Below are 27,666 nucleotides of genomic sequence, written 5' to 3'. Positions count from 1 at the left end.
TCCTTCACCAGTGGACAGTATTCACTCTCTGTCTGCAGGACAGTCTCCAGACCCCTGCAACAACAGCACTGTCCTTCACCAGTGGACAGTATTCATTCTGTCTGCAGGACAGTCACCAGACCCCTGCAACAACAGCACTGTCCTTCACCAGTGGACAGTATTCACTCTCTGTCTGCAGGACAGTCTCCAGACCCCTGCAACAACAGCACTGTCCTTCACCAGTGGACAGTATTCATTCTGTCTGCAGGACAGTCACCAGACCCCTGCAACAACAGCACTGTCCTTCACCAGTGGACAGTATTCACTCTCTGTCTGCAGGACAGTCTCCAGACCCCTGCAACAACAGCACTGTCCTTCACCAGTGGACAGTATTCACTCTCTGTCTGCAGGACAGTCTCAGGGCTTCTTAGTGAACAGCCAGGTTCCAGGACTTCTTCAACAAAAGCACTGTCTTTCACCAGTGGACAAATCTGGCAAAACAACATCAAAACAGACAAAGTACCAGCAAAACAGCCATGTCTCCTCAGGCCTTGGCAGCTCAGGGGGCAGGTCTCAAAAGTCCAGGGCGATTCAAAGCGGCCACCAGCAATTCTCTTAGTCTCTCTCTCTCCACGAGGTGCTGCTTCCAAAAAAAAAAAAAAGTTCTTCCGCCTCTCTCTTGTCTCTCCAAATCTATGTCACCAGCTCCTCCCAGTTCAGGACTTTCTTTTCACATCAACAAGTCCATCCCACAGGTGGGATTAACAAGCTCTGGGTTTTAACACAATCACTTTGAAAACCAAACCCAATACAGGGGAATCTCCACATTCCATTACTATCACAAATACATATATAAATAGTCCTGCTAAAATCAGAGATCATAATCCTTTTCCAGATAGGTTTATTTTTATGTTTTATTGATTAAAAAAAAATTAGTCACTTCTCAATACAGTTCCTCCTTCAGCCTCCACTCACACATATGTAGTAGAATTCTCATAACAAAGAGAAACAGTTAAAGCAGACATGTCTGATGTTACATTCAGGCAGATTATTCATAAGGCCATGCACTATCACTTGTTTATATTGCAGTTTTCTTTGTACAATTAAATTAAACAATAAAGAGTTGATTGATTGAAGAAAGTATTGTTTTGTTCTTTTGACCTGTATGGAAGAACTTGTTAAGTTTCAAGAGTTCAGTTCTTTTCAGGACTGAGGACTTTGTGTGAAATAGTGACATTTTTGACCTTTTGTAGTTTTGAAATGGAGAGAACACCAAGAAAAAATCATCCTGATGAAGAGATGCCTCTAATTCCTCCACAGACTCCTGTTAGGTATAGTTCTTCTATTTTTTTAAACCTTTTGCTATTATTCTTTACGTAGTGTGTACTATTTTGTTGGTGCTTTAACACTTGGGGTATAGTGGGAAATGACCTGAAAATTGACCTGAGAATCAAGAATATTGGTTTCTAGGTTGTGCTTTTCCACTGAACTTAGCTGTGTAACCCTGGACAGGTCACTTAGCTGCTCCTGTACTGTTTCCTCTTTTGTAAAACGAGATTGATGCTTTCTGATGTACTTTCCAGTTAAACATTTTCTTATCCTCTACAATTAGACATACTTTTTCTCAATTTCTACCCACTCTACAATTTTCAAACTAGATGTAAAGCACATTTATAGAGTGCTTTAGAGTTCTTAAAGTGTTTGGCATATATGTTATCTCAAAAATAGAAACTGTTGGAAGTAAAACCAAAGATATGAGGGATTTGAGGGATCAACTTCAAGTGATGAGTGCTGAAATTATCTGGGACTAATGTTTGTGTATTTCTTTATGTATTCATTTTGAAAATCTCTAGTAAGGGGGACTCCACCAGAACACTAGAAGTCTACTTTAACTAATAGAGTAGCTTCCAATACTTATTGAAAGTTGTTCATGTTTAAATGGTGCCACTTTAATTTTCTCCCTAAGACAAAATGTCATTGTAATAAAAAATTAATGTTAAATTTGTTACTGATATAATTTTATTAATAAACTAATTATGTATAGAGAAGTGTCCTGGCTAATATATTGAGATAGATATACAGTTTAATTATCTTTTAAGCAGTGGCAGTTCATACAGTTCTTTGTGGAGTGTGTGTTTTAGGAAGCTGGTAGAACACAAATCGAGATTGTGAGTCTGAAGATCAGGTTTAAGTTGTCAAATAAGTAACTTTTCTTTTCCTTTTACTATTTCTTTAGGACTTAGCATTTTTACTTTTTATTTTTTTTTCCTTCAGGGCTGTCATGAATACTATTCAACAGTTGGTGATGATACTAAATTCAGCAAGTGATCAACCATCAGAAAATCTTATTTCTTATTTCAATGTAAGATGACATTCTGCTTTGAGCCAAAATGTAATGATTTTTGATTGATAATAGGTTAATCAGATGCTCCTTTCTTTGGCTACTCAATTTTCTCAGTGTACCCTGTGTACATACTTGGAATTATTACATAGTTTTTTCTGAAAGAACTTCTTCAGGGGCAGCTAGATGGCGCAGTGAATGGAGGACCTGAGTTCAAATCCAGCCTTAGACACAACACTTACTAGCCATGTGACCTTGGTCAAGTCACTTAACCCCAATTGTCCTGCCTTCCCCACTCCAAAAAGCAAAAAAAAAAAAAAAAAAAGACTTCTTCATCTTGAGTAAACATGAAAAAATTGAAGATATTGTTTTGTCCTTTTGTTTTTCTTTAAAGAATTGCACCGTCAATCCTAAGGAAAGTATCCTGAAAAGAGTGGAGAATATTGGACGCATCTTTAAAGAGAAATTTGCTGAGGCTGTTGGACAGGGATGTGCAGAAATTGGATCACAGGTAACAATCCAGTTTGTCTTTTTGTCTTTGCAGGGTTATTGTGGTGGGACAAGACACATGTACTCTAAAGTCTTTTGAAAAGTATAATATATATGTTAGAGGCCATAACTTCTAAGGTGTGAGGTTTGATTACATTTTTCTTCTATCTCTGCTTTTACAAAATAATAACTAAATTTTCTGAAGTGGAAATGTATGGTGTATGTTTACTTTTGGGAATAATTGAATATACTATGTGTATTTCTATCCCAAAATAAACTTGACTGCTTAACCAGTACATCTGGTTAAATCATGGTATTAATGAGGAAAAAACCCCCAAACCCATGTGCTGATAAACCCTAATCTGTTTCATGGCCAAAGCCTATGCTCTTTAACTCAGCAAGCTTTTTTAGAAATGACTACCTGGCAGATTAGGTAAGAAAATAGAAAGCTTATCAGTTTGAATCTACTATCGTTAGTGACAGCACAATAAAATACACCCTATTAGTGGTGGGTTAGAAGCATCATTTTTTTAATATAATGAACATTGTGTTATTCTTTACTTTTTCTGCTTTTAGCTTTCATGACCCATTGGCAGTCCTGTTTCTTTGAATAGTCATTAGTGTATTTCAAGATCTCTGATCCTTTCTGTATTTTCTAAAGTAGTGATATCTCACCTTATTTGTGTTTGTATGTGTGTTTATTTTAAAGCGATACAAACTTGGAGTGCGATTGTACTACAGAGTTATGGAATCTATGCTTAAATCAGTAAGTGAGAATTAATATATTAGAATTGAAATCCATGCTGTCAGATCATATTACTCTCTCTTAATCAGTGTCTGTAATCTACCAGCCTCCTCTCTACCCTCTAGCCTTTCTCAAAGACTTTCATATCTGCCTTTTTCTCTTTATTTCTGCCATCATTCTTAGAGATTTCATTATCCATGATAATACCTCTTTTAAGACCTTGTCCACATAGTTCCCTGAACTATTTAATTTCTCTAAGCTCCATTTCTCTTCTACTTAAGAGACCCAAAAGGTAGTCACAGCTTTTACCTTAACATTTAAGACTGTTCCACTTTCCAGATTATGAACTTCTGAAGTTTCCCTCTTTGAGCATTTACCTCTCCACATGATTTACTTTTTCCTACTTCATTTTTCACCCTTACTGTGGTATTTGGCTCTTTAATCTGTTCTCCTAGTGTATTATGACTGTTTGGCTTTCATTGACTGTTAAAGTGAAAATGTGATGAGAAAGGGCTATTTAGGTTAAACAGTTTATCTCTGTCCAAAAACATTTACTCTAGGGAAGTTACCTCTAAGAGTTATTAGTAAAAATTCAGTTAAATTCAGCAAAAGCAACAAAGGTTTGAAGATCTTACTTTTGGAAAGTGTGGAGAAAAGGAAAATATCTTGTAGTGAGTAAAATGCATTAGAATTAGATATTTTTTTTTTGCGTTTTGGAGGGCAATTGGGGTTAAGTGACTTGCCCAAGGTCACACGGCTAGTTTTTGTGTTAAGTGTGTGAGACCAGATTTGAACTCATGTCCTCCTAACTCAAGGGCCAGTGCTCTATATTCACTGTGCCACCTAGCTGTCCCTAGAATTAGATTTTTGAAGCAGCCTGATAATGTATCAATAATAAAAGCACCAGCTTTGTCTTCTTTCTCTAAGAGAAAGTAAATGAGGCTTGAAGAACAGCTCTGTACTTTCCAGCTTACCAGGGAGAATAAAGTGTTCCTTAAAAGCAACAACAAGCCCACCCTTACCCTCCCAAAATAAAAACAAAGAAGGGCTTCAGTGTGAAAACAAAGAGAAAAAGAAATCTAAAGACTCAGAGCAGGACCATGACCTCCTTTATGTTGTGAGGTAAAAGAATGTATTAAAGAGAAAAGGAAAAACTACTATATGGACCTCCTTATAGATATGAGGCTGTTTCTGAAGAAGTGGAAGCTGAATTCTCTGAAGAACAAGGTGATACTTGTCCTCCAAAGATAGGTAATGTGCTGTCAGATGAAGAGACCTTCTAGTAAGGGTCAAAAGAAGAATGGAAAAATTGATGGTTCTTGCCGAAGAGGTACCAAGGCAACTATTTGTCAGATTAAAAATTGAGAGGTCTTTCTACTGCCTTCCTGGGTATACTCAGTCAGTCATACTCAGTCAGTCACTAAATATTTATTAAGTGCCTACTGTGTGCCAGGGCCTTAGAGTGAAAAAGGAGGAGGGGAAAAAACTGCCTGTGTTTAACCATCAAGTTAGACACCAACTTAGCAGTTACTGTAACCCTGATATTCTTGGTGCTCTTCTAGCTCATGGTCGCCTCTATATATGAATTGATCTATTATGACCTACAAAGATTTGACAGCACTCACTACCTAAACCAGATTGTATAGATCTGAGACTCAGTCCTTTCAAAGGGATGTGGCAAAGGCTGAGATTGCTGGTTTTCTCGTCTCATATTTGGTAAATTTCAGTGACTACCCAAAAAATCTGTCTAGAAATCTATCCAATAGCTTAAAACATATTTGTAAAAGTAAACTCGTTCCCTTCCCCTGAAAAGCTCCTTTGCCCTCAGCTTCTCTCTTTCTCAGTGACTTCACTGTTGTGACTGTCCACCAGGTTTTAAGCTTTGAAGTTAACTTTAGAGCTTCCCTTTCCTGCACCCTGTATAACCATTCTCTTGTCCTATTGAGATAGTTCTCTAATTCATATGTTTTCACTCTCACTCCATATACTCTAGTTCAGGCATTCAGCTTCTCTGTAATAGCTTCCTGACAATACTAACTTCTTAATTTTTTTTTGCACTGCTCTAATGATGTGACTCTTCTGTCCAAAAACATTTATTGCCTCACTGTTGCTTACTAAATAGAATATAGAACCATGTCCTGGTTTTTACAGCACATAGCCTTTTGGATCCAATCTAGATTTTCAACCTTATTAAACTTTACTCCCTATTATATACTGTATATTGCAGCCATTGTACTATTCCCCATTCTTGTCCAAGTCTTTCCAATCACTATGCCTTTGTTTATAGAATTCCCCACCTCTGGAATGTTCATCTTTCCTTTTATCCTACTTTTCTTCCTTCTCTCCAGTTCTTCCTTTTGGTATCCCTTACATTAAGACTCAACTCAGTGTTCCCTCCCTCATTTCACTCAGCTAGAAGTGATTGTTTCCTCTTCAAAATTCATATAGCACTTTGTATGTATACCTTTTTTGGCCTATCACTATCCCTCTTGTAATAGTTATTTTTGTACTTGTCTTATTTGATTTTAAACTCAGGCCAAGCAGTGTATCTTATTCCATCTTTGTATTTCCCTGTCCCTAGCATAATGCCTTACTTGTAGGTGCTTAATGAATATTTGTTGAATTGCATACCATTTAATACTATAATAGAAAATGTTTCAATTTACATTATTTTGTTTTTTTTTTATCTTAGGAAGAAGAACGTTTATCTATTCAGAACTTCAGGTGAATTTTCTTAACTTTAGTAGAAACTTTACTTTTTTTTTTGTTAAAGAGAAAGTAATGTCTTCAATCACTTTTTTTTCCAGCAAACTTCTGAATGATAACATCTTCCATACATCTCTATTGGCTTGTGCTGTCGAGGTTGTAATGGCCACGTATGGCAGTAAGTATAATTGGAAATTAAACTGTTTTTATTAGATTCAGAATTTATAAGAGACTGTGATATACATTTTGTTGTTTCTTATTAACAGGTTAAGATTTTAAGTCAGGTCTATGTTTTTGAATAATACCTGAACAGAAAATTTACTTAAGGGACTAATGATCTGAATTATTTAAATATATGTTGGGTTCCTAAAGCTTGGCATATAGAATTTATGAGATAATACCTATTGAACTCCTTGAAAAGAGCTCTGACAGTGTAAAGACTTAAAAGAAAACTAAAGTCAGGCTTTGGAAGCACTATGCAGTTTCTATATGAGAGAGTAACCAGTGTATCATCTTGTAAGAGTCAAAGTTCTTCACTGTCATTAATAACATTATAAATTGTTTTCCAAAATGTTGTTATTTTATTAATACCATATCCAAGATTGCTTTTCATTCTTTGTCCTAGATCTCTTTGCAGCTTTTGATACTGTTGATAGCTCCCTCCTTTTAGATCAGGGGTTCTTAATCATCCGAAAGAACAGAATCTGGAGGGGAAAAGATGCAGGGTAATAGGTCAGGGAGGGAGAAGTGGGAAAAAGGAGGAAGAGGATATGGAAACGTTCTGTTTTAAATAGATTGAGTTTTAAATGACTATGGGACATTCATGTAGAGAGGTCTAGCAGACAGTTGGTGAAGAAGTAGTGCTCAGGAGAGAAATGAGGGTAAGATATATAGATTTGGGAATCAGATACATAGAGATAACTCTTGAGAGTTGGTACAACAAAGAATTCAAGTATAGAAAAGGTTCAAGACAGAGTCCCTAAGGTACATCCTCAAAAAGGAAGACATAGGGACATGAATGATGAACCTGCAAAGAAGACTGAAGAGGAGAAGGCTAGCTAGTAAAAAGAGAATTGGGAGAAAATAGTGTTATGAAAACCCAGGAAAGAGAGTGTCTAGAATAAGGGGTCCTAATTTGGGGTCAGTGAACTTTTAAAAAAATATTTTGATAACCATACTTCAGTGTAATCAGTTTGCTTTGTAATCCCATGTATTTTATTTGATGCATTTAAAACATCATTTTGAGGTAGGGAATATGCTTGACTATACTGCCCAAAGATTCTATAACAAAACAAAAAAAATTTTAAGAACCCCCGATAACGGGCAATAAATAAATATTTTAATCTAGTGTAGATGAGACCTTGAGCCTAAGGTTTATTACTTTAACAATGCACATGTAAATATGGTTTCTTCTTCTTCTACTTCTAGGGAGTACATACCAGAGTCATGATTCTGGAACAGATTTATCTTTTCCATGGATTCTGAATGTACTTGATTTAAAAGCATTTGACTTTTACAAAGTGATTGAAAGCTTTATCAAGGCAGAAACTAGTTTGACAAGGGAAATGATAAAACATTTAGAACGCTGTGAACATCGGATCATGGAATCACTAGCATGGCAATCAGTAAGTACTCAGTTTAAATGAAGATGTTTGAATGCATGAATACATATGAATGAAGCTGAATACAACTGAGATATTTTAACATACTTTACTGTAGGAATAAATCTACAGTTGCTTGATCAGCATGAGTTCAGCATATAATCTAGGATTATAAAAATAACTCTTGGAGGAACATAGGGAATTGTATCATACTTAGGTTTCTGAGGACACCTTGGTTAAAAAAAAAGTTTTTATGTATTTTAGCATTCAGCACAGGTCATATAGTGTGTCACCAAATTGGTAAAGAAAATTTTAATGTGTTCTAGTATGTTTGATTACATAATAAGACAATACTTCTGATTTGTAATAAAGGATGCTTTATTTTGAAATTTAAAAGAATTATTCTTAAATTTTAAACAGAATGGCATACATTTTTAGATTCAGATTCTAGCTCTTTATGAAAGAACTTTGACTAGTATTTGGAAAGCTAGAGCAAACACTGATAACCTTTTTATATATGATTGTTTCTTATAAGTCAGGAAGAGAAGTTGGTAGGAATTATTTTGGAAGTTGGTAGCTTGCATGTTACTCAAATGTTGAAGTTGATTAAAAAATCTTTGTGCTTAATTAACATTGTTAGAAAGCTTTTTAAGAGAACAAACCATATATTTTACATAGTGCATTTATATCTTTAATTATTGGTGACGGGGGAAAACAAAGAAAAATCTTTGCAAAGTGGAGGGAAGGGGAAAACCAATGGGAAAACAAAGTTACAGTGGTAAAGAAGTATAGCCTTGGTATACTGTGCTGAGCCTTGACTTCAAATGACTATGAAGGTATGGTAAGTTTCCTGATTTGGAACTTTCCTGTGGATATTGCCTTAGAAAACAGTGGTATTCTTTTTATTACCTCTGTACTCCCTCTACTTAGTTATCCTGATTACATCACTCTAAAACTAGTCTTATTAAATACAAAAAATTACAAGTGATAAGAATTTAGGTATAGACTGTACAGAAAAAGGAATAAACCTGTAATTTCATTGATTAAAGGAATTCTTGGATGAGGAAACTTTGTACCAATTACAGGGCAGCATCTTCTCTGAAACTTATAGTCTTAGAGAAATACCTTGAGCACTGAGAGATTGTGACTAATCCGCAGGTAACATAGTTAGTATATGTCAGAAGCCGCACTGAACCCAGGTCTTCTTGACTTTAGGCCAACTCTCTGAATACTGTATTGTACTGCTTCTTAACCCTTAAAGGTAGGCAGTTACAGTTATTTAGTTTGAGCAAAGAGTTAACATCTGTTATTAGAGTATACATCTTACTGAATTTCCTTTATCTCAATGTCCCTATTCAGTCCCCAAGTCCAACTATACTCAGTTAAGGATTCTTTTAGTCTGATAGTGTTACCTCTTTCTGAAACTAGGCTTCTCTCCCTTAGCTACATTAAATATCTCTATCTTTTGAGTATCATTGCATTACTACATCTAGACAAGTTTTGTTTCCATAGCTACCCAATACTGTCTTCTGTTCAACATGTTACCCCCCCAAAAAAAACCTTCTATTTCTGTGTTCCCTGTTTAGGTGTACCAATGCTTTGGTTGCTTTTTATCTGCGGTTTGTCCATTATTATTTTCTTCTGAAGAAATTATAGAGACATTTCATGTTTATTCATTAAAAATGAACATTTTCTCTGTGGTTTGGAGGGGAAAGTTCTTAACCACACTAGAGATAGAGGCAAAGTATTAAATGGATTATATTGGTTATATGAAACTGAAGCATTTTTGTACAAATAAAATGAATCAACTAGGACAAAAAGGGAAGCAAACAATTGAAAGGAAAACCTTTGCTTTATGTATCTGACAAAGGACTAATATATTAAAGATATATAGGGAACTATTAACACCAGTATGTAAGACTGTCATTCTCTATTGGATCTGTGGTCAAAAAGATATGAACAAACAGTTCTCAAAAAAATGTTGCAAACTATTAACAATGAATGAAAGACTGCTCCAAATCACTAATAATTAGAGAAAAGCAGATTTGTTGTTGTTATTCAGTAATTTCAGTAAAGCCCATTTGGGGTTTTCTTGGCAAAGATGCTGGAGTGGTTTGCCATTTCATTCTCCACGTCATTTTATAGATAAGGAAACTGAGGCAAACAGAGTTAAGTGACTTCTCCAGAGTCACACAGTAAGTGTCTGAGGCTAGATTTGAACTCAGGTCTTCCTGACTACAGACCTGGCACTGTATCCAATATACCATTCTAGCTGCTCTAAAAGCAGATTAGAAAAGCGCATCTAGCAAATTAGTGAAGATGACAAAATATATTAATGGCCAGTGTTAGAGTGGCTGTGGAAAGAGAAACATACCAATAGACCATTGGTGAGTCTATGAATTGTTCTGACCATTTTGGAAATAAATTTAGAATTAAACTAAGAAAGTGACTAAAATATCTATGCTCCATTGACTTAAGAAATCCCACTGCTAGGCTTGTACTCCGAGGAAGTAAAGAAAAGAGAAACAAAGATCCCATATAAAACAAAGTATTTATAGCAACATTTTTTTTTTTTGTGGTAACAAAATCCTGAAAGCAAAGCATATGCTTTGGGGAATAACTCAACAAATTATTGTACATGAATGTAATTGAATATTATTGCTCCATAGGAAATGATGAATATGAAGAATACAGCGAATCACTGAAAGACTTGTATGAACTGATGCTAGATTGAAGTAAGCAGAACCAGAATTGCATTATACACATTGATTATAACAATATAAATAGAACAAAAAAAGGAGCCGAGTGCTATGTACTTATAATTTCTTTTTTTTTTTGTTTCTTTTTTATTTCTTTTTTAAAGCAATTGGGGTTAAGTAACTTGCTCAAGGTTACATGGCCAGTTATTTCTGGATATGGTGCTGAGTATCTGAGCCCGGAATTCGATCCAGGTCATCCCGACACTGGAGCCGGTGCTCTTACTCGCTGTGCTACCTGGCCACCCCGTACTTATAATTTCTAAACCTTGTTCTCAGAGAAGAGATGGAAAAAAATGCCTTTCTCTCCCTTTTTTTAAATTGAATTTTATTTATAGTTCTATTCCCCTCTTTCCTCATTCCCCTCTCCCACCCATTAAGAAGACAAGAAAAACAAAGCCCTTTACAAATATGTGTGGTCATGCAAAACAAATTTCTGCATTACCCATGTCCACCTCCCCCCTGCGACCCCACCCCTCAAAAAGCAAGAAAAAGCAGAAAATAACCTTCAGTGTACTGTCCATTAGTTTTCTGTCTAGAGGTAGATAGATACATGTTTCATCATGAGACCTTTCAAATTGTGGTTGGACATTGTGTTGAACAGTTATGAAGTCTTTCACAATTTATCGTTACAGTATTGCTGTTAGTGTATAAATTTTTCTCCTGCTTCTGATCACTTTACTTTGCATCAATTCATACAAGTCTTCTCAGTTTTTTTTAAACTTTTCTCTTGGGGTGGCCAGGTAGCACAGCGAGTAAGAGCACTGGCTCCACTGTCGGGATGACTTGTGGATCGAATCTGGGCTCAGACACTTAGGACCCACCCAGAAACACCTGGCTGAGTAACCTTGAGCAAGTTACTTAACCCCAATTGCTTAGGGGCGGCCAGGTGGCTCAGCAAGTAAGAGCATCGGCTCCAGTGTCGGGATGACCTGGGTTCAAAGCTGGGCTCAGATACTTAGCACCACACCCAGAAATAACTGGCCGTGTAACTTTGAGCAAGTTACTTAACCCTGATTGCTTAAAAAAAAAAAAAAAAACTTTTCTCTTTGTCATTACTTATAGTACAATAGTATTCCATCACATTTATATACCATAACTTGTCTAACCATTTTCCAGTTGATTAGCATCCCTTCAGTTTCCTATTCTGTGCACCATAAAAAGAGCTGCTAAAAATATTTTTGTATATGTGGATCTTTTTTCTCTTTCTTTGATCTCTTTGGAGTACAGGCCTAATAGCAGTATCAATGGACCAAAGGATATGCACAGTTTAATAGCTTTTTGGGCATAGTTCTAAATTGTGTTCCAGAAGCATTAGACTAGTTCACAATTCTACCAACAGAGTACTTATTTTCCCACACCCTCCCTCTAGCACTTCTTTTATGGTATGATTGTCTTAGCGAATCTTATATGTTAAGTAGTACCTGAGAGTTGTTTTAATTTGCATTCCTCACATCATTAGTGATTTAGAGCATTTTTTTTTTCATATGGCTATTGATAGTAGTACTAGGATGTCTTCCTCTGAAAACTGCTTATTCATATTCTTTGACCATTTGTCAGTTGGGGAGTGACTGGAGTGACTCTTATGCTTATACATCTGACTGTTCCTTATATATTTTAGAAATGAGACTTTTTTTTCAGAAAAACTTGCTACAAAGTTTTTTCCCCAGTTTCCTGCTTTTCATGTAATTTTAGCTGGATTTGTTTTGTATGCGTAAAACCTTTTTAATTTAAAGTAATCACATTTAATCCATTTTTACCTCCTGTGACCCACTTGTCTCTTGTTTGATTATGAACTCTTTCTCTCTCCAGAGATATGATAAATAATTTTCCATGCTCTAATAATTTACTTATTATATTACTCTTTATGTCTAAATCATGAACCCATTTTGAGCTTACCTTGGTAAATGGGATGAGATTTGGTCTGTGTCTAGTTTCTGCCAGATTTATTTTCCAGTGTTCCCAACAATTTTTGTCAAATAGTGAGTTCTTGCCCCAATAACTGGGATCATTGTTTATCTAACGCTAGGCTACTGTGCTCATTTGCTTCTGTATATCTGTTCCACTTTTTAACCTAACCTCCCTATTTATAACCCAGTACCAAATTGTTTTGAGGATCACAACTTTGTAGTATAGTTTGTTATCTAGTACTAAGAGGTCCCCTCTTCTTCTCAATTTTTTTTTCATTGATTCCCTTGATATTCTTGACCCTTTTTTCCGCCAAATGAATTTTGTTACTATTATTTTATACTTTATATATTCTTTGATAGTTTGGTTGATTTAACAATGAATAAATAAATTACCTTAGGTAGTATTGTAACTTTTATTATCTTCTCTTAGATACAAATGAGCAATTAATATTTCTCCAGTTATTTAGATCTGTATTTATGTAAAGAGTGTTTTGTAATTGTGTTCATAGTTCCTGTTTGTGTCTTGGGAGGTAGACTCCAAAGTATTTTTTATGTCTGTAGTTATTTTAAATTGCATTTGTCTTTCTATTTCTTCCTGATGGATTTTATTGGTGAAATACAGAAATGCTGATGATTTGTGCAGACTTATTTTATATATTGCAGGTTTGCTGAAGTTAATTGTTTCAATTAGTTTCTTAGTTGACTCTTTGAGGTTCTCTAAGTAAACTCATATTATCTGCAAAAAGTGATCATTTTGTTTCATTATTGCTTATTCCTTCATTCTATTTCTTTTTCTTGTCTTATTGCTCTAGCTAGCATTTCTAGTACAATATTAAATAGTAATGGTGATAATGGAGATACTTTCTCCCCTGACCTTATTAGAAAGGCTTCTAGTTTATCACCAATAATGCTTTCTCTTGCTTTTATATAGATGCTACTTATCAATTTAAGAAAAGTTCTTTTTATTCCTGTGCTTTCTAGCATTTTTAACAGTAATGGTTGTTACTTTTTTTTCAAAAGCTTTTTCCATATCTATTGAAATAACTATATTTTGGGGTTTTTTTTGTTGTCAATATGGTGAATTATGCTCATAGTTTTCCTAATATTGAATCAACAATGCTTTCCTGATATAAATTCAACCTGGTATATGATCTTTCTGATATATTTGTGCTGTTATTTTCTTGCAATGTTTTACTTAAGTTTTTTACGTCAATATTCATTAGAGAAATTATTCTACACTTTTCTTTGTTTTTACTCTCTCTGATTTAGGCATCAAGGTACGAGGTATTGTGTTTTTAAAGGAATTAAGGCAAACTCTTAACATTTATTTTTTTCAATTTGTTTAATATTGGAATGCATTGTTCTTTAAATATTTGGTAGAATTCGCTTTAAATCCACCCAGTCCTGAGTTTTTTTTTCCTTAGGCAGTTCATTTGTAGCTTCTTTAGTTTCCTTTTCTAATATACAGTTATTTCATTTTATATTTTTATAAATATTCATCCATTTAATTTAGATTTAGTTTTATTGGCATATAGTTGGGCAAAATAGCTCCTCATGGTTGCTTTTATTTCATCTTCATTGGTTGTAAATTCACCTTTTTAATTTTTAATATTGGTAATTTGGTTTTCTTTTTTTAAAATATTAAGTTAACCAATAGCATATCTGTTTTATTGAGTAAAAACAGCTCCTAGTTTTATGTATTAGTTTAGTGTAGTGGGTTTTTTAATTTTCAGTTTATTAATCTCTTTTTTGATTTTCAGGATTTCTAGATTGGTGTTTAATTGGGATTTTAAAATTTATTTTTCTCATTTTTGTATTTGAATACCCCATTCGTTGATCTATACTTTCTCTCTTTTATTGATGTAAGTGTTTAGAAATATAAATTTTCCCCTCTGTACTCCTTTGACTATATCTTACAGGTTTTGGTATGTTGTCTCATTGTTGTCATTATCTTTATTGAAATGATTGTTTCTATGATATTTTTTTTGTTTGATTCACCTATTCTTTTAGATTAAGTTATTTAGTTTGCAGTTAATTTTTATTCAAAGGCCCTTTATTGAATGTAATTTTTATTGAATTTTGATCAGAAAAAAATCAGCATTTATTATTTCTGCTTTTCTGCATTTGTTTGTGAGACTTTTATTCCCTAATACATGACCAATTTTTGTGAAGATGTCATGCACAGCTGAGAAATAGGCATATCCCTCTCCATTCCCATTCATTATTCTCTAGAGGACTATCATAGATAACATTTCTAAAATTCTATTCATTTCCTTAACTTTTTTCTTGTTTATTTTATAACTAGATTTATCTAGGACTGAGAGGAGCAAATTGAGGTCCCTCACAATTATAGTTTTACTATTTCCTCCTATAACTCATTCATCTTTTCCTTGAAGAATTTGGATGCTATGCTATTTGTTGCATGTATATCTAGTGTTGACATTAATTCATCGTCTATGGTACTTTTTAGCAAAATATAATTTCTTTGTTTATCTCTTTTAATTAGATATCTTTTTTGTTTGCCTGAGATTATCATCGCTACTTCTGCCTTTTTTTACTTCAGCTGAAGCATAATAATTACAATAATGATAAGGGACAGAGAGAGAGAGAGAGAGAGAGAGAGAGAGAGACAGAGAGAGAGAGAGAGAGAGAGTGTGAGTGAGTCAAATGCTACAAAGGTCGGGAAGGATAAGGATTGGGAAAAGGCCATAAGTTTTGTCAGTGTCAGATATCTAGTAAGGCTAGGGATACAACAAAAGGCATACACAGTCCTTGCTATCAAGGAGCTTACATTTTAATGGGAGAGACAACATCCAAATGACTATGTGTATACAAGGTATATATAGAGTAGCTGGAAGGTAATCTCAAAGGGAAGGCACTAGCAGTGGTGACAAAGTTTGACAAGATAGTTAAGCCAGATTCTCCCAAGTGTTTCCAAGGAAAAACTGAAAATAAAAAAAAATAGTTGGAAAGTAGAAAAGGTTACTATAATAAATTCTTTTCTCCATCAAAGAAAGCATGACTATCACATTTGGACTCTACTGTCTAAAGTGCTACAAGAGGAAGTAGAAATGGCACAATACTATTTTATAGATGAGAAAGGATGTTGGACTAGATTAATTATACCCAGAGAAATATGCTTATTCTTTGATATTCTTATCCAGAGGTTCTTATAAATCATTTTGCCAGCAATTAGTTCAGCTTTGTATTTTCTTTCTTGTTTATATTTCTGTTGGATTTATCCACCTCTGATACATAGGCATATAAATACTTGTTTTGCACTCTGTGGACTCTAGTGCAGTATACAAAATTGTGTCTTATATTTGCCTTCCCCACATGTGTCACCCCAGTATATAGCCAATTTACTTTCCTGGGTCTTGCATGCTTTGACTTCAGTTTTACTGTACACTGGTATGAGAAAAGAACAAGCTAAAAGTAGTTCATATTTTAAATTACGAAATTCATGGAACAGTTTTCCAATTATAGTAGCCAACTTAAAATTCTTTAGGTTTCTTGCTGCCGAACTTGTAAACAAAAATCTGAACTTCTTCAGTGTTCTTTTGAAATATCAGACCTGACAGGAAATGAACACAAAGGGGAGAAAAGCCTCTGGCTCCGAAAAGGATGTCTGGTGTGTGTTTGTGCCCTGGTGTTTCATTAACCTCACATACTTTACACAAAAGCATTAGTTTTTAACTTTGAAAAGATGTCAAAAATAGTCAAGGTCCTGAGAGTAAGTAAGTTGAAAGACAATGATTTAGCTGTAGTACTTAGTGTCTTTACATACTTAAGCACTCTGTGTCATAAAATGCCTCAAATTATGTATAATTATCAGTCTTTTAAAGAAAATATTATTGAGGTTTTTTTAAGAATATGAAGAATTATATAAGATAATGGTAAGACGAGAGGTATTGTCTATATATTGAAAGTCAGGAGACCTTGGTTTTGTTGTCAGTTTTGCCAGTAAATTATCTGTATGACCATGGCAAGATATCTCCATGGTTTCTTTCTCTGAATCTGAAGAAATAAATTTCATAATACTTTCCTAAAACATATTGGGCTTTATCTTTCTATATCCTATGAAGTAATGAAACTTTAATATACCTAACTTTTATGGATGCAGTATTGTCATTTTGGGACTTTTACAACAAATATATGCTAAATTCCTACTATATATATGGAGCCACATACTGTTTCTTCAAAGTCCTTCTGAGTCTCCACAAGGAAACCTTTCTTCATAACTTGAGCCAATATTACTTTTTCCTTCTTTCTGTAGCACTTACAGTCAAGTATATGGTACTGACACCATGGAATTTAGTATCTTATCATGTACTACCTCAAATGGTCTACTGTAGGCACTTACTTAGTAAATTCTTGTTTGTTCATTTTCTAATTATTGCATTTGTAAGTCTTGGCTCCTAACAGTATTATCATCTTTTGCATACCTTATAATGCTAGGCAAGAATTGGTACAAAAAATTTTAATATATTGAATTAATTTATGATATCACTTATATGTAAACTTAGTTCTGTCTCAGTTACCATGTATTTATTTCACAAATTATACATATTATGTGTATATATGCATATGCATACGCATACACATATGAAGGGCATTTTGACCATGTTAAATCATTTTTACTCAGGACATAAGTTTCTTGAAGTGATTATGTCTTTACATTTTTTCATATTATATACATAACAAAAGTCCAATAAATAATGCTTTCCCCTTCCCCTTTTAGAAGGCCAACTCTTTATTTGATCTCCAGAGATAATAGAATAAGATAGAAAAATGTGTATTTTTAATATGATGAAATTTAAGCCTAGAACTATGACATTATAACATTACCTGTTCCTTAAATTATTGTTACAGCTAAACCATTAAGCTCATTCTTTGTGGTAATTCATTATTTATTGCAGTATCAGTGTTTGAGAATTTCAAATCTCTGCAAAAAAAGTAGATGTAAAATTTATTAAAAGATTTATTAAATTTTAAACTATCCCTCTTGTAATCACCATAGTCTTTCCTGCTATTTTTAATAATATAATCTCAAAATTCACATTTTCTTTAGCTAGTAAATATCTAACTTTAGTATTGCTACTTCTATTCTTTTTTTTTTTCTTTTTGGAGGGGGGGAAGGCAGGGCAATTGGGGTTAAGTGACTTGCCCAAGGTCACATGGCTAGTAGTGTTAAGTGTCTGAGGTCAGACCTGAACTCAGGTCCTCCTGACTCCAGGGCTGGAGTTCTGTTTACTGCACCCCTAGCCGCCCCTATTCTATTCTTAAATATTTCAAGATTACACCAATATATTAGATATATGGGAATGCAATAATGCACATCACTTTAAAAATATTTTAATGAAAATGTACATTCACTTTTTTGTGACTTTACCCTTTTGTTCTGTTTCTTCTTTCACAACATGTCTAATATAGAAATATGTTTACGTGATTGCACATATATAACCTGTATCAGGTTGCTTGCCATCTTGGGGAGAGGAGGTGAGAAGGAGGGAGTGAGAAAAAATTTGAAACTCAAAATCTTATAAAAAATGAATGTTGACAGCTATATTTACATGTAATAATATACTGCTTACCAAAAAAAGAAAGAAAAAAGAAAAAGAAAATGTGTAGTAACCATAGAAAGAAATGTAGAATCCTTAAACTTAGAACTGAAATAATCTAATTGATGAGTCTCTCTTAATTCATCTATGTTGAGTCTCATTTTACTTTTTCTTTGATTAGGGTTAACTTTGCTTAGATCTTTTCAAGACTAATTTAATGTTAGATTGACATACGGTCTTTTTTTTGCATAAGAGTATTGAGACAACTATTCATTTTTGGCATTTGCTTATTAAGGTTGTTTCAGAGCCAGTTGATCAAGTCTAAGCTAAAGTACTCTGTACTTTCAGCCTAAACTTGGGCATAAACAGCTTTATCCCTAAGAGCAACATGCTATTATTGCTACTAGAAAGAAGAGAAATGAGAGGAACTTGTTTTGAGAAAAAAGTGGGAACCTAAGTGGACTAAAATAATGTGCCATTCAGTTTCCTGAGTAGTAAGTACAACACAGATTGTTGGTAGGAGCCAACAGCCTGCCTAAGTTCATAAGATTTAGTTCTGGAAAGCATGTTAGAAATCTAGTCTATCCAAGGAAGCTAAGGACTAGAGAAGTTAAATGGCTTGCCCAAAGTCATAGATAGTATCAGAATCTGAATTCTGTAACTACATTCTTCATACATTTAGCTTGTGGGAATGAGAATTTAATAAAGTGAAAATGCCTTCAAAAGTCAACATCGCTTATTTCCTCTAACAGCAGAGATTAGATGTTTGGGTTCCCATGTGAATAGAAAAGACCTAGGGGCGGCCAGGTAGCACAGCAAGTAAGAGCACCGGCTCCAGTGTTGAGAAGACCTGGAGATCGAATCCCAGGCTCAGACACTTAGCACCCACCCAGAAACACCTGGCCGTGTAACCTTGAGCAAGTTACTTAACCCCGATTGCTTAAAAAAAAAAAAAAAAGACCTAGAGAGTAAGGAATGAAATTTTCATTTGCAATCAGAAGTAAGATGCCAAAAACAGGAGGAAAATCAATTCACCCAGAAGAACATCCCCTACCATAGTCTAACAAATGGTTATCCATCCCTTTTAGAAGAGTTCCAGTGGCACGGAAGCCACTACTTTGAAGGCACTCCACTTTTGGACAGCTCTGATTATTGAAAGTTTCTCCTTATCTAGAGCCTAAATCTGCTTCTCTATAAATTCCACTAATCATTCCCAGTTCTCCCATTGGGATCCAGACAAATAAATATCCACTTTCTACATGGCAGTCTTTCATATATATCATATTTGTGTGTGTGTGTGTGTATTGTGTGTATACATATACATTTTGTCTGCCATTCAAGTCCCATATAAATAGCCATGTGTTCCCGTCTCTGTGTACCAATAGGCAAGAGTAATTATTCAAGGACTCCTACCCACTTCAATTGATATACAGAGTGTAGGAGCCAAAGTCTGCTATGGATTTGAACACTTAGAGGCCATAGATGGCTAGGGGGGAAAATGGGGATTTATAAGAGAGAGTGATTGAGGATAAGAGAAGTCTACAATAATGTCCACAGGTTTCTAATATTGAATGGATTTATATAACATGAACTTAACAAATACAAAATATACCCCCTCCCAAAAGGTTGAAAGGATAGTAAATCAAATTGCACATGAATATCTTTGAAATTTAAACATAATATTGGGGTGGCTAGGTGGCATAGTGAATATAGTGCTAGCCCTGGAGTCAGGAGGACCTGAGTTCAAATCTGTCTTCAGACACTTAACACAGAAAACTAGCTGTGTGACTTTGGGCAAGTCACTTAACCCCAATTGTCCTACCTTCCCCCCTCCAAAATGCAAAAAAAAAAAAAAAGAAAAAACAAATTTAAGCATAATATCAAAAATGCATGAACTGCATAAATAGTGTTCTAATTTGTCTTCTTTCTCCTTCTAGTCTCTTCCCTCTCCAATCCATATTCCACACAGCCCCCAAAATGATTTTCCCAATGTTTGATAGTCATTTTCCTGATAAAAATTTTTCAGTGGCTTTTTGTTACCTTGGGAATAAAATTCAAACTACTCTAGGAATTAAAGCATACTACAATCTGTCTCCCACTAGTCTTTGCAGACCTACTCCATGTTATTTACCTCACTGACTTATGAGTTTCCTAAACTTGATTTTCCCTGTCCTATCTCTGTATCTTCACATAAGCCATGCCCCTAGACCTGTAATGCTTTTGTCCCTCACTTATACTTTTTCAGTTCAATGCTACAAGCATTTCTTGAGTATTTACTGTGTGCCAGAGAGAGTACAAGAAGTTAGGGCTACCAAGATAAATTCTCGTATTTCTTTTAAGTCCCAGCTCAGTTGTTACTTCCTATGAGCAGACTTTCAGGATTCTTCAATTTACTAGTGCTTTCGTCTACCTTAAATCACATTCTACATGTTGTAGCCCTAGGAGACAAAAATCGCCTTGAGAGCAAGGGTCTGTCCTTGCGTTTTTATCCCAGTGCTAAGCAGGGATGTTTGAACTGATTTGAATTGTCCTTATCTTGCAGATGTGGAAAATGAGGCTTGGAGAAATTAAATGATTTATCCAGAAGTGTTGAGGGGCAAAGATAGATAAATAAACCTTTAGTGAAGATTTCTGTTAACTGAAATTCTATTAAACACCAATTATGTGCACCCAAGTCATCATTAGTTTTCATATATATGACAGAAGAGTACTTTGAGCTCCTGAAATGACTTCTGAGTCATCACATTTAAATTATGTTTAGTGTAATTTTCATGTTAATTGAACACTTAATTATATTATTTAATACTTAATTATATTATTCCTTATTTTCACTTTTTTTAGTCTTATCTCCCAAGAAGATTTTTAAGCTCCTCAAAGTCAAGGATTTTGTCTTGTACCGTTTTTATATTCCTTGACACATATAGTATAGCACTAGATTCAAAGGGATAGATTAGGGAGTAGACCTGTGATTTCATTCGGGGAATTTGGGAAATTCCCAGATGAGGAAACTCCTACCAATGCTGATAGAGTTGTAGAGAGTTGCCTCAAGCAGTTATTAGTCTCCAAAACTAGAACTGTGTGTTAGTCTCCAGAGTTAGGCAAGCAGTCAACAATCATTTATTAAACTCTTACCATTTGGAAGTACCATGTTAATAAGTGCTGAGAATTCAGAGAAAGATAAAACTAGTCCTTGCCTTCAAGTAACTTATATTGTTTGTTTTTCTTTATTTTTTTTTTGGAGGGGGGAAGGCAAGGGAGTTGGGGTTAAGTGACCTGCCCAAGGTCACACAACAGCTAGTAAGTGTGTCAAGTGTCTGAAGTCACATTTGAACTCAGGTCTTCCTGACTCCAGGGCTGGTACTCTATTCACTGCGCCTCCTAGCTGCTCCAGTAGCTTATATTCTAATGGAGGAGACAACATCCAAATAACTAAGTACATGTAAAATGTTTACAAAGTCTATAGTAGGAAACCTGAGAGGTGAATGTATTTTAGTGCAGCTAGGGCGCTGGAAAGGGCTCTTGTAGAACATGGCATTTGAGCTGAAATTTGAAGAGAGCCAGGGAACTGAGAGGAGGAGGAGGAGGAGGTAAGGAGTCAGAGCCTTCCGGACATGGGAGGCAGGCACTACCATGGCCTGGAAAGGAAGGTAGAATGTTGTGAGCGAAGAAGAGTGTCACACATACGTATACACATGCATACACACATACAGAGTATGTGCAGAGGAGTAATGTATAAGAACACTGGAAAGATAAGAAGGACATGTTATGAAAAGCTTTAAATGCCAAAGTTTTATATTTGTTTATATTTGATTGTGAAGGTAATGGGGAGCCACTGGAGTTCACTGAGCAGGGATTGACATATTCACACCTATGCTTTAGAAAAATCATTTTGACAGCTGAGTGGAAGATGAATTTGAGTTGTAAGAGAGAAACAGTAAGAGGGTATTAAAATAGTTCAGGTGAGAGGTGATGAAAGCCTGAATTAGGGTGGTAGCTGTGTGAGTGGAGAAAAGGGGGGTGTATATGAGAAATGTTGTGAAGGCAAAAATGACATGATTTGTCATCAGACTGGATATATAAGGTGAGGGACAATGAGTAATTTAGGCAACTGGTGGTGCAGTGGATAGAATCCTGGGCCTGGAGTCAGGAAGACCTGAGCTCAAATTGAAACTGAAATACTTAGTAGCTGTGAGAGCCTGAGAAATGCTTATTCCCCACAATTGAAGGTGATACTGAGGTCGGTATTACTCTAGGCGTGTGCAGCTCACCCCAAAAGGTATTCAAGTGTAGGGAAGACAGGTCAAAATCTTATCCTCACTGTGATAGCCAATTAGGTAGTCACACAGTCGACAGTCATTTGGCTGAATGTCTAGGAGGATGGTAGTGCCTTGGACAGTAATAGGGAAATTTGGAAATGGAAAAGGAAGGCAGAAGGTTGTAGGGGGTGCCATCGGTAGGAGGGGAGTTAGAATGAGTTCTGTTTTACACATTGAGCTTGAGGTACTCCTGGAACTTCCACTTTGAAATGTCCAAGGAACAGTTGGTAATGTATAAGGGTAACTCAGCAGAGAAACTAGTTGTATAAATAGATCTGGGAATCATCTGCATGGAGATGATATTAATATAAAGTAGGAGTTCTTAATCTTTATTTATGCTTTGGACCACTTCTTAAAATAATGTTTTTAAAAGCATAAAATAAAATATATAAGATTACAAATGAAACTAATCATATAGAAATGTAGTTATCAAAATTTTTTTAAAATGAGAACCCAAGTATAGAAGGAGAAGAGAAGAGGACCTCAGACAGAGGACACTGGTTAGTGGGTATAACATGAATGAAGATCCAGTAAAAGAAACTGAGGAGTGATCAAACAGATAGGAAGAGAACCAGGGGGGGAACAATGTTACAAAAATTGATAGAGAAGAAAATATTTAGGAGGAAAACTTGATGAACATGTAAAGTTCTATAGAAGAGTTGTGTTTGTCCTTCATTCTCGAAGAGGACAGTGATATCAGGGAAATGACGACATGACTTGCAATTGACTTTGATTTGAGTAAGGGAGGTCTGTGCAAGGTCACCAGACTCACTTTCTCCTCCAGAGCCATCTGGGTCTAGTGGCCATTTATTCATCAGGACAGATATTCACCTAGGATGCAGTGGGAGATCCTAACCTATATGAGTAAAAACAGATGAGAATTGAGAAAAGGACATTATATTTGTCAGTTTGGTGACTTTGAAGAGGATAGGTTCAGTTAAATGATGAGATCATTGACAAAGAAGAGAGTGAGAGGAAAGGAAAGGAAATAGAGGTACGTTGTTCTCAAGGAATTCAACCATCAAGGGGAGGAGTGGTAGGATTCCCTTCCTTCTGCTGTGCCCCTTCCAACTTCCCTACTTCTGAACTAAGTGTTAGCCTCTTTGGACGGTTATAACCTAAGCCAACCACCATCTACAGTAACTGTGCAAGTGCCAGTGGGAAAATTCTACCACTGTCCCTTGTCCTCCAGATCACCTGGTTCTTGACTGTTTCTTGAGGTGTCTCAGAATCGACTCTGACTGAAGGTAGTAAGAGCCCCACCTCCTCCCTTTTCATTTTGAATAGGAGAGAGTGAGTAGCACAGGTGAAGCAGTCGTGGATAGTTTGTAACTTCATAGATATCATTACTTTAGCTTTCCTCCCAAAATCCATCCCCTCTTCCAAATATCCCCATTTGAAGGGCACTGCTATCATTCTAGTCATTCAGGTTCTCACAGTCTCATTGTCATCTTTGACTCCTCATTTTCCCACACTTCAATATTGTCACTTCTTCCTTTGCACCTCATGCATCTGTCCCCTTCTCTCTACTCAAACTGCCAAATTCAGTCCCTTATAACCTCTAGCCTGCACTACTGCAATAGCTTCCCAACTTATTTCCCTTCCTTAAGTCAGCAAGCATTTATTATGAACTTGCTATGTACAAAGAACTATACCAGAGATACAAAGGAAGTCAGTAATTGCTGACAGTCTAGTGGAGGAGACAACATGCAAACAATGTACAGACAAGATATACACACATACATACATATATTTATGCAAACACACACAACATACATACAGATAGACACACAGGATAAATTGGAGATGATTTTTGAGGAAAGGTACTAGCATTAAGAGGGATCATGAAAGGCTTCTTTTAGAAGAAGCCAGGAAGCATAGATGAGGAAGAAGAGAATTCAAGACTTAGAGAACAGACAGTGAAAATGCACAGAATTGGGAGATAGGATGTTTTGGATTGCAGAATATGTCAAGGGGACTGGAAAGGTAGGAGGTGGGGCCAGGTTATGAAGGGCTTTCAAAACCAGAGGATTTTATGTTTAATCCTTGAGGTAATAGGCAACCACTGGAGTTTATTGAATAGGAGAGGGGGAAATGACATGGTCAGAATTTTGCTTTAGGAAAATTGAGGATGAACTGTAGTAAGGAAAGGCTTGAGGCAGAGAGTTCAACCAGAAGGTGATTGTAGTAGTACAAGTCTCTCTTTTCTTTAATCCAGCCTCCACCTAACTAGCTGCCAACGTGATTTTCATAAAGTACAGATGTTGTTACCCTACTCAGTGAACTCCTGTGGCTTCCCATTGCCTTTAGGACCAAATGTTATTTTATCTTTGTATCATTCTTCTTAAATTTTGTTTTTTTGTGTTTGTAATTATCAGTATAGTAGCACATGCATAAAATTTATAAATATAGCTCAAAATTTTTCACTGATCAGAGTGTGTGATCAAAGCTGTTTCAACACCACCAGCTTAAAACACCAACAGGTTATGTGACTTGACTAGGGTCACACAGCTAATGAATGTCAGAGACAGTATTTGAACCCAAGTCCTTTTCTCAAACTATTTTTAATGTTTGAACCTCAAGCTATTTTTTAATGGCTCCTCCTTCAGCATGCATCCTCTTCCATCAAATTGTAACCCTCCATAATTCTTCAGGATATTTTGTGACACACCTTTATAAAGTTGTCAGAATACACTATACTAGGTGGAGCCAACCAGCCATCTACTCATTCATATTACATACTCCCACTCACATTAGAAATGCACTGCCATTCTCTTACCACATGCAACTCTGCGCTGTCCTGTGTACCTGCCCTTTTAGTCATCAATTGGTAGAAGGGGAGTTAAGATATTCAGTATATCAGACATTCTAGGGGATGTGTTTGAGAATGGTTCCAATACAAAACCTTAACCACAAACCATTTTCATTCACGTGACATTTAAATAAATGATTTTATTTATTTTTCATCATCAGTATCTGCATGTTTTATAAAAGTATTCTATTTAGTATGTGCATTGTCCTAATCAGTCTCTTTATTTTCATGTGCTTGTCTCTATTTCTCTCACAACTTTGTAATCTCCTTGAAGACAGAAATTCTAGACCTCATTTTACATGTCAGTATTTTCCCCAATTACTTAACTATTCAATTTTTACTTTAACTTTCTGTGCCAATTCATTTTGGTAGAACTTAAATTTTTTCTTTGATTCTTTGCTACTAAATAAAAGATGGGAAGACATCATGGGGAAAAAAGATAGCCTTTCATAACTGTTGTATTTGTGAAATGTTGGTGCTCACTTTTCAGTTACAGGATTTTATATTGCAGTACTCAACAAGTCTCAACACACCCTGAAAGAAAGGAGTGTTAATTTGTCATTCAAGTGCAGACAAGAAAGAAGATGTCAGTTGCAAATTAAAGCTAAGAAATATCCAACTGTACCAATTAGTGTGGTTTCTTAGTTGATCTAGTAGAACAAGGGAATATTAACAAACTTGACAGAGCATTCTAATACTTTGGGGGGGGGCATAATTGTTTAAGTCAATTTATCTTTAAATAAAATGCAACAGGTTTTGTGTGTATTTGCCTTTTCAAAACATCTTTAGAGGAATGAATAAAGCTGACTCTTCTTTGAAGCTCAACTTCCTCTAGTCCTGTTTTTTACAAGAACTACAAATATGTTCAAGTTGAATTTGTAGCTTTATTCATTTACTAATTTGTTTTTTACCATTTTCCACATTTCTCACACCTGGCCAAATACCAAAGGGCAATTTTGGGGCTTTCCTGTTAGTGCCTATTTTAGTACAAGATAAGGAATTGTAAAATAGGAAACAGCTGTATCTGTGTTTGTCTTGGCCCTTCTAAAAGGGGTCAGGTTCTATTAATCCTGCTACCTTTCTATGATCTCTGACTCCATTAAAAATGGATTAATCGAATCCATAATGGTAAACTATCTTTCTGAGATTTATAACTTGTCAGGAAGTTCTTCTGAATCTAACCCAAATGTATTTTAATACCTTAAGTTCATTTCTTCTGAGAGAGAATCTTGTCATCATTATGACCCTTCCCCAGACTTCCAAGTTATCTAAAGTGTTTCTTATCTTTATTATCAAATAATTTGAGTTCCTTCTTTATATATAGATATAATTTTCTAACATTTTAGTAATTTTTATTCTCTGGACCCGTACTTTGTTGTTTGTTAAAATCCTTTTAATGGATATCATTGAGAAAAAGAGATATTTACTGTGGTTTTCTCAATTGATTTAGATAAAAAGCTGGAAAAGCAGAGAAATGAAAAGGCTTGTCCATTATCATTTGGTTAGTCAGTGGTCGATTGAAATAAATAGAAATGAGTGTATGTCTGCATCTAATGCTGTGGTCTGCCCATTAGATTTATTTGGGAAGAGATAGCCTTTTAGTTAATCTTATTACACTTCATGAATTTTCTTCCTAATAGAAATATTTAACGTATTTGAACACCATACAGTTCAGAATCAGGGCCTAATCTGAAGGAACCCCCATACTTTAAACCAAGGCCTGTCCCAGAATAAATTTTATAAGGTTCAGTTTAGAATGACATAATTAGGGGCAAACATAGGTAAATCTGGGTGGCAAGGAGAATGTGAGAAAGATACATACATAATATTAGAGCATTCAGTAATTAATTATGAGAGATCAATCTTGTTTTTTTTCCTGCAAGTAAGAAGTTACACAAATGCATTATTATTTATGTGAGCACACCTCTCTCTCTCTCTCTATATATATATATATATGTGTGTGTGTGTACATGTACATATACATATATAATATATGTATGTATGTATGTATGTGTGTATCATATTTTTTTTTTCTTTTTCAGGTTAAGGCTCTGTTGAACAATGTACATTTGTTGTTTCTGTTCATCTGTAGAAATCTTATAAGGCCACACAATAAAAATAAATATTTTTTCTTTTATCTAGTAATTTGGTAAACAGTTACTTCAGTTGTTAATTATTGGATTTCATATGAACCAATGTGGTATCATTTTTACCCAGTTCTAAGAATAGTATTTCAACTATTATTAAGTTTAAAATGCTTCTTTATTTGCAAGTATCCTAGGTAGGATTTGCTATTAAGGCCTTTTTTGAATTGACTTTTGTCCCTAGGCAAAACTTTCCTTAAGTCTAAATTTTAATTGAGTTAGAAAACTTAACATTCTTTCAACAACAATAGAAAACTCACTAGGAAACTGTTTTAAAAATTAGTTCTAATCAAATAATTTAGAATA

At 35.1% G+C, this 27,666-nt stretch overlaps 1 protein-coding gene across 1 annotated transcript in view; it reads left to right on the top strand.

The window, feature by feature from the left end:
• RB1 (RB transcriptional corepressor 1) overlaps window positions 1–27,666 on the top strand; it is a 186,098-nt gene that overhangs the window by 76,231 nt on the left and 82,201 nt on the right. The window contains exons 11-17 of the mRNA XM_069063662.1: window positions 1,233–1,310; window positions 2,254–2,341; window positions 2,715–2,831; window positions 3,519–3,575; window positions 6,247–6,278; window positions 6,362–6,438; window positions 7,689–7,885. Coding sequence (XP_068919763.1) covers window positions 1,233–1,310; window positions 2,254–2,341; window positions 2,715–2,831; window positions 3,519–3,575; window positions 6,247–6,278; window positions 6,362–6,438; window positions 7,689–7,885 — 646 coding nt within the window. The remainder of the gene's footprint in view (window positions 1–1,232; window positions 1,311–2,253; window positions 2,342–2,714; window positions 2,832–3,518; window positions 3,576–6,246; window positions 6,279–6,361; window positions 6,439–7,688; window positions 7,886–27,666) is intronic.

This window comes from Petaurus breviceps, unplaced genomic scaffold (genome assembly GCF_028583685.1).
Source record: "Petaurus breviceps papuanus isolate PSGF00001 unplaced genomic scaffold, PetGlider_PUasm1.0 90594, whole genome shotgun sequence".
Classification (NCBI taxonomy): Eukaryota; Metazoa; Chordata; class Mammalia; order Diprotodontia; family Petauridae; genus Petaurus; species Petaurus breviceps.
This window is presented reverse-complemented; position numbering and strand designations above follow the sequence as displayed.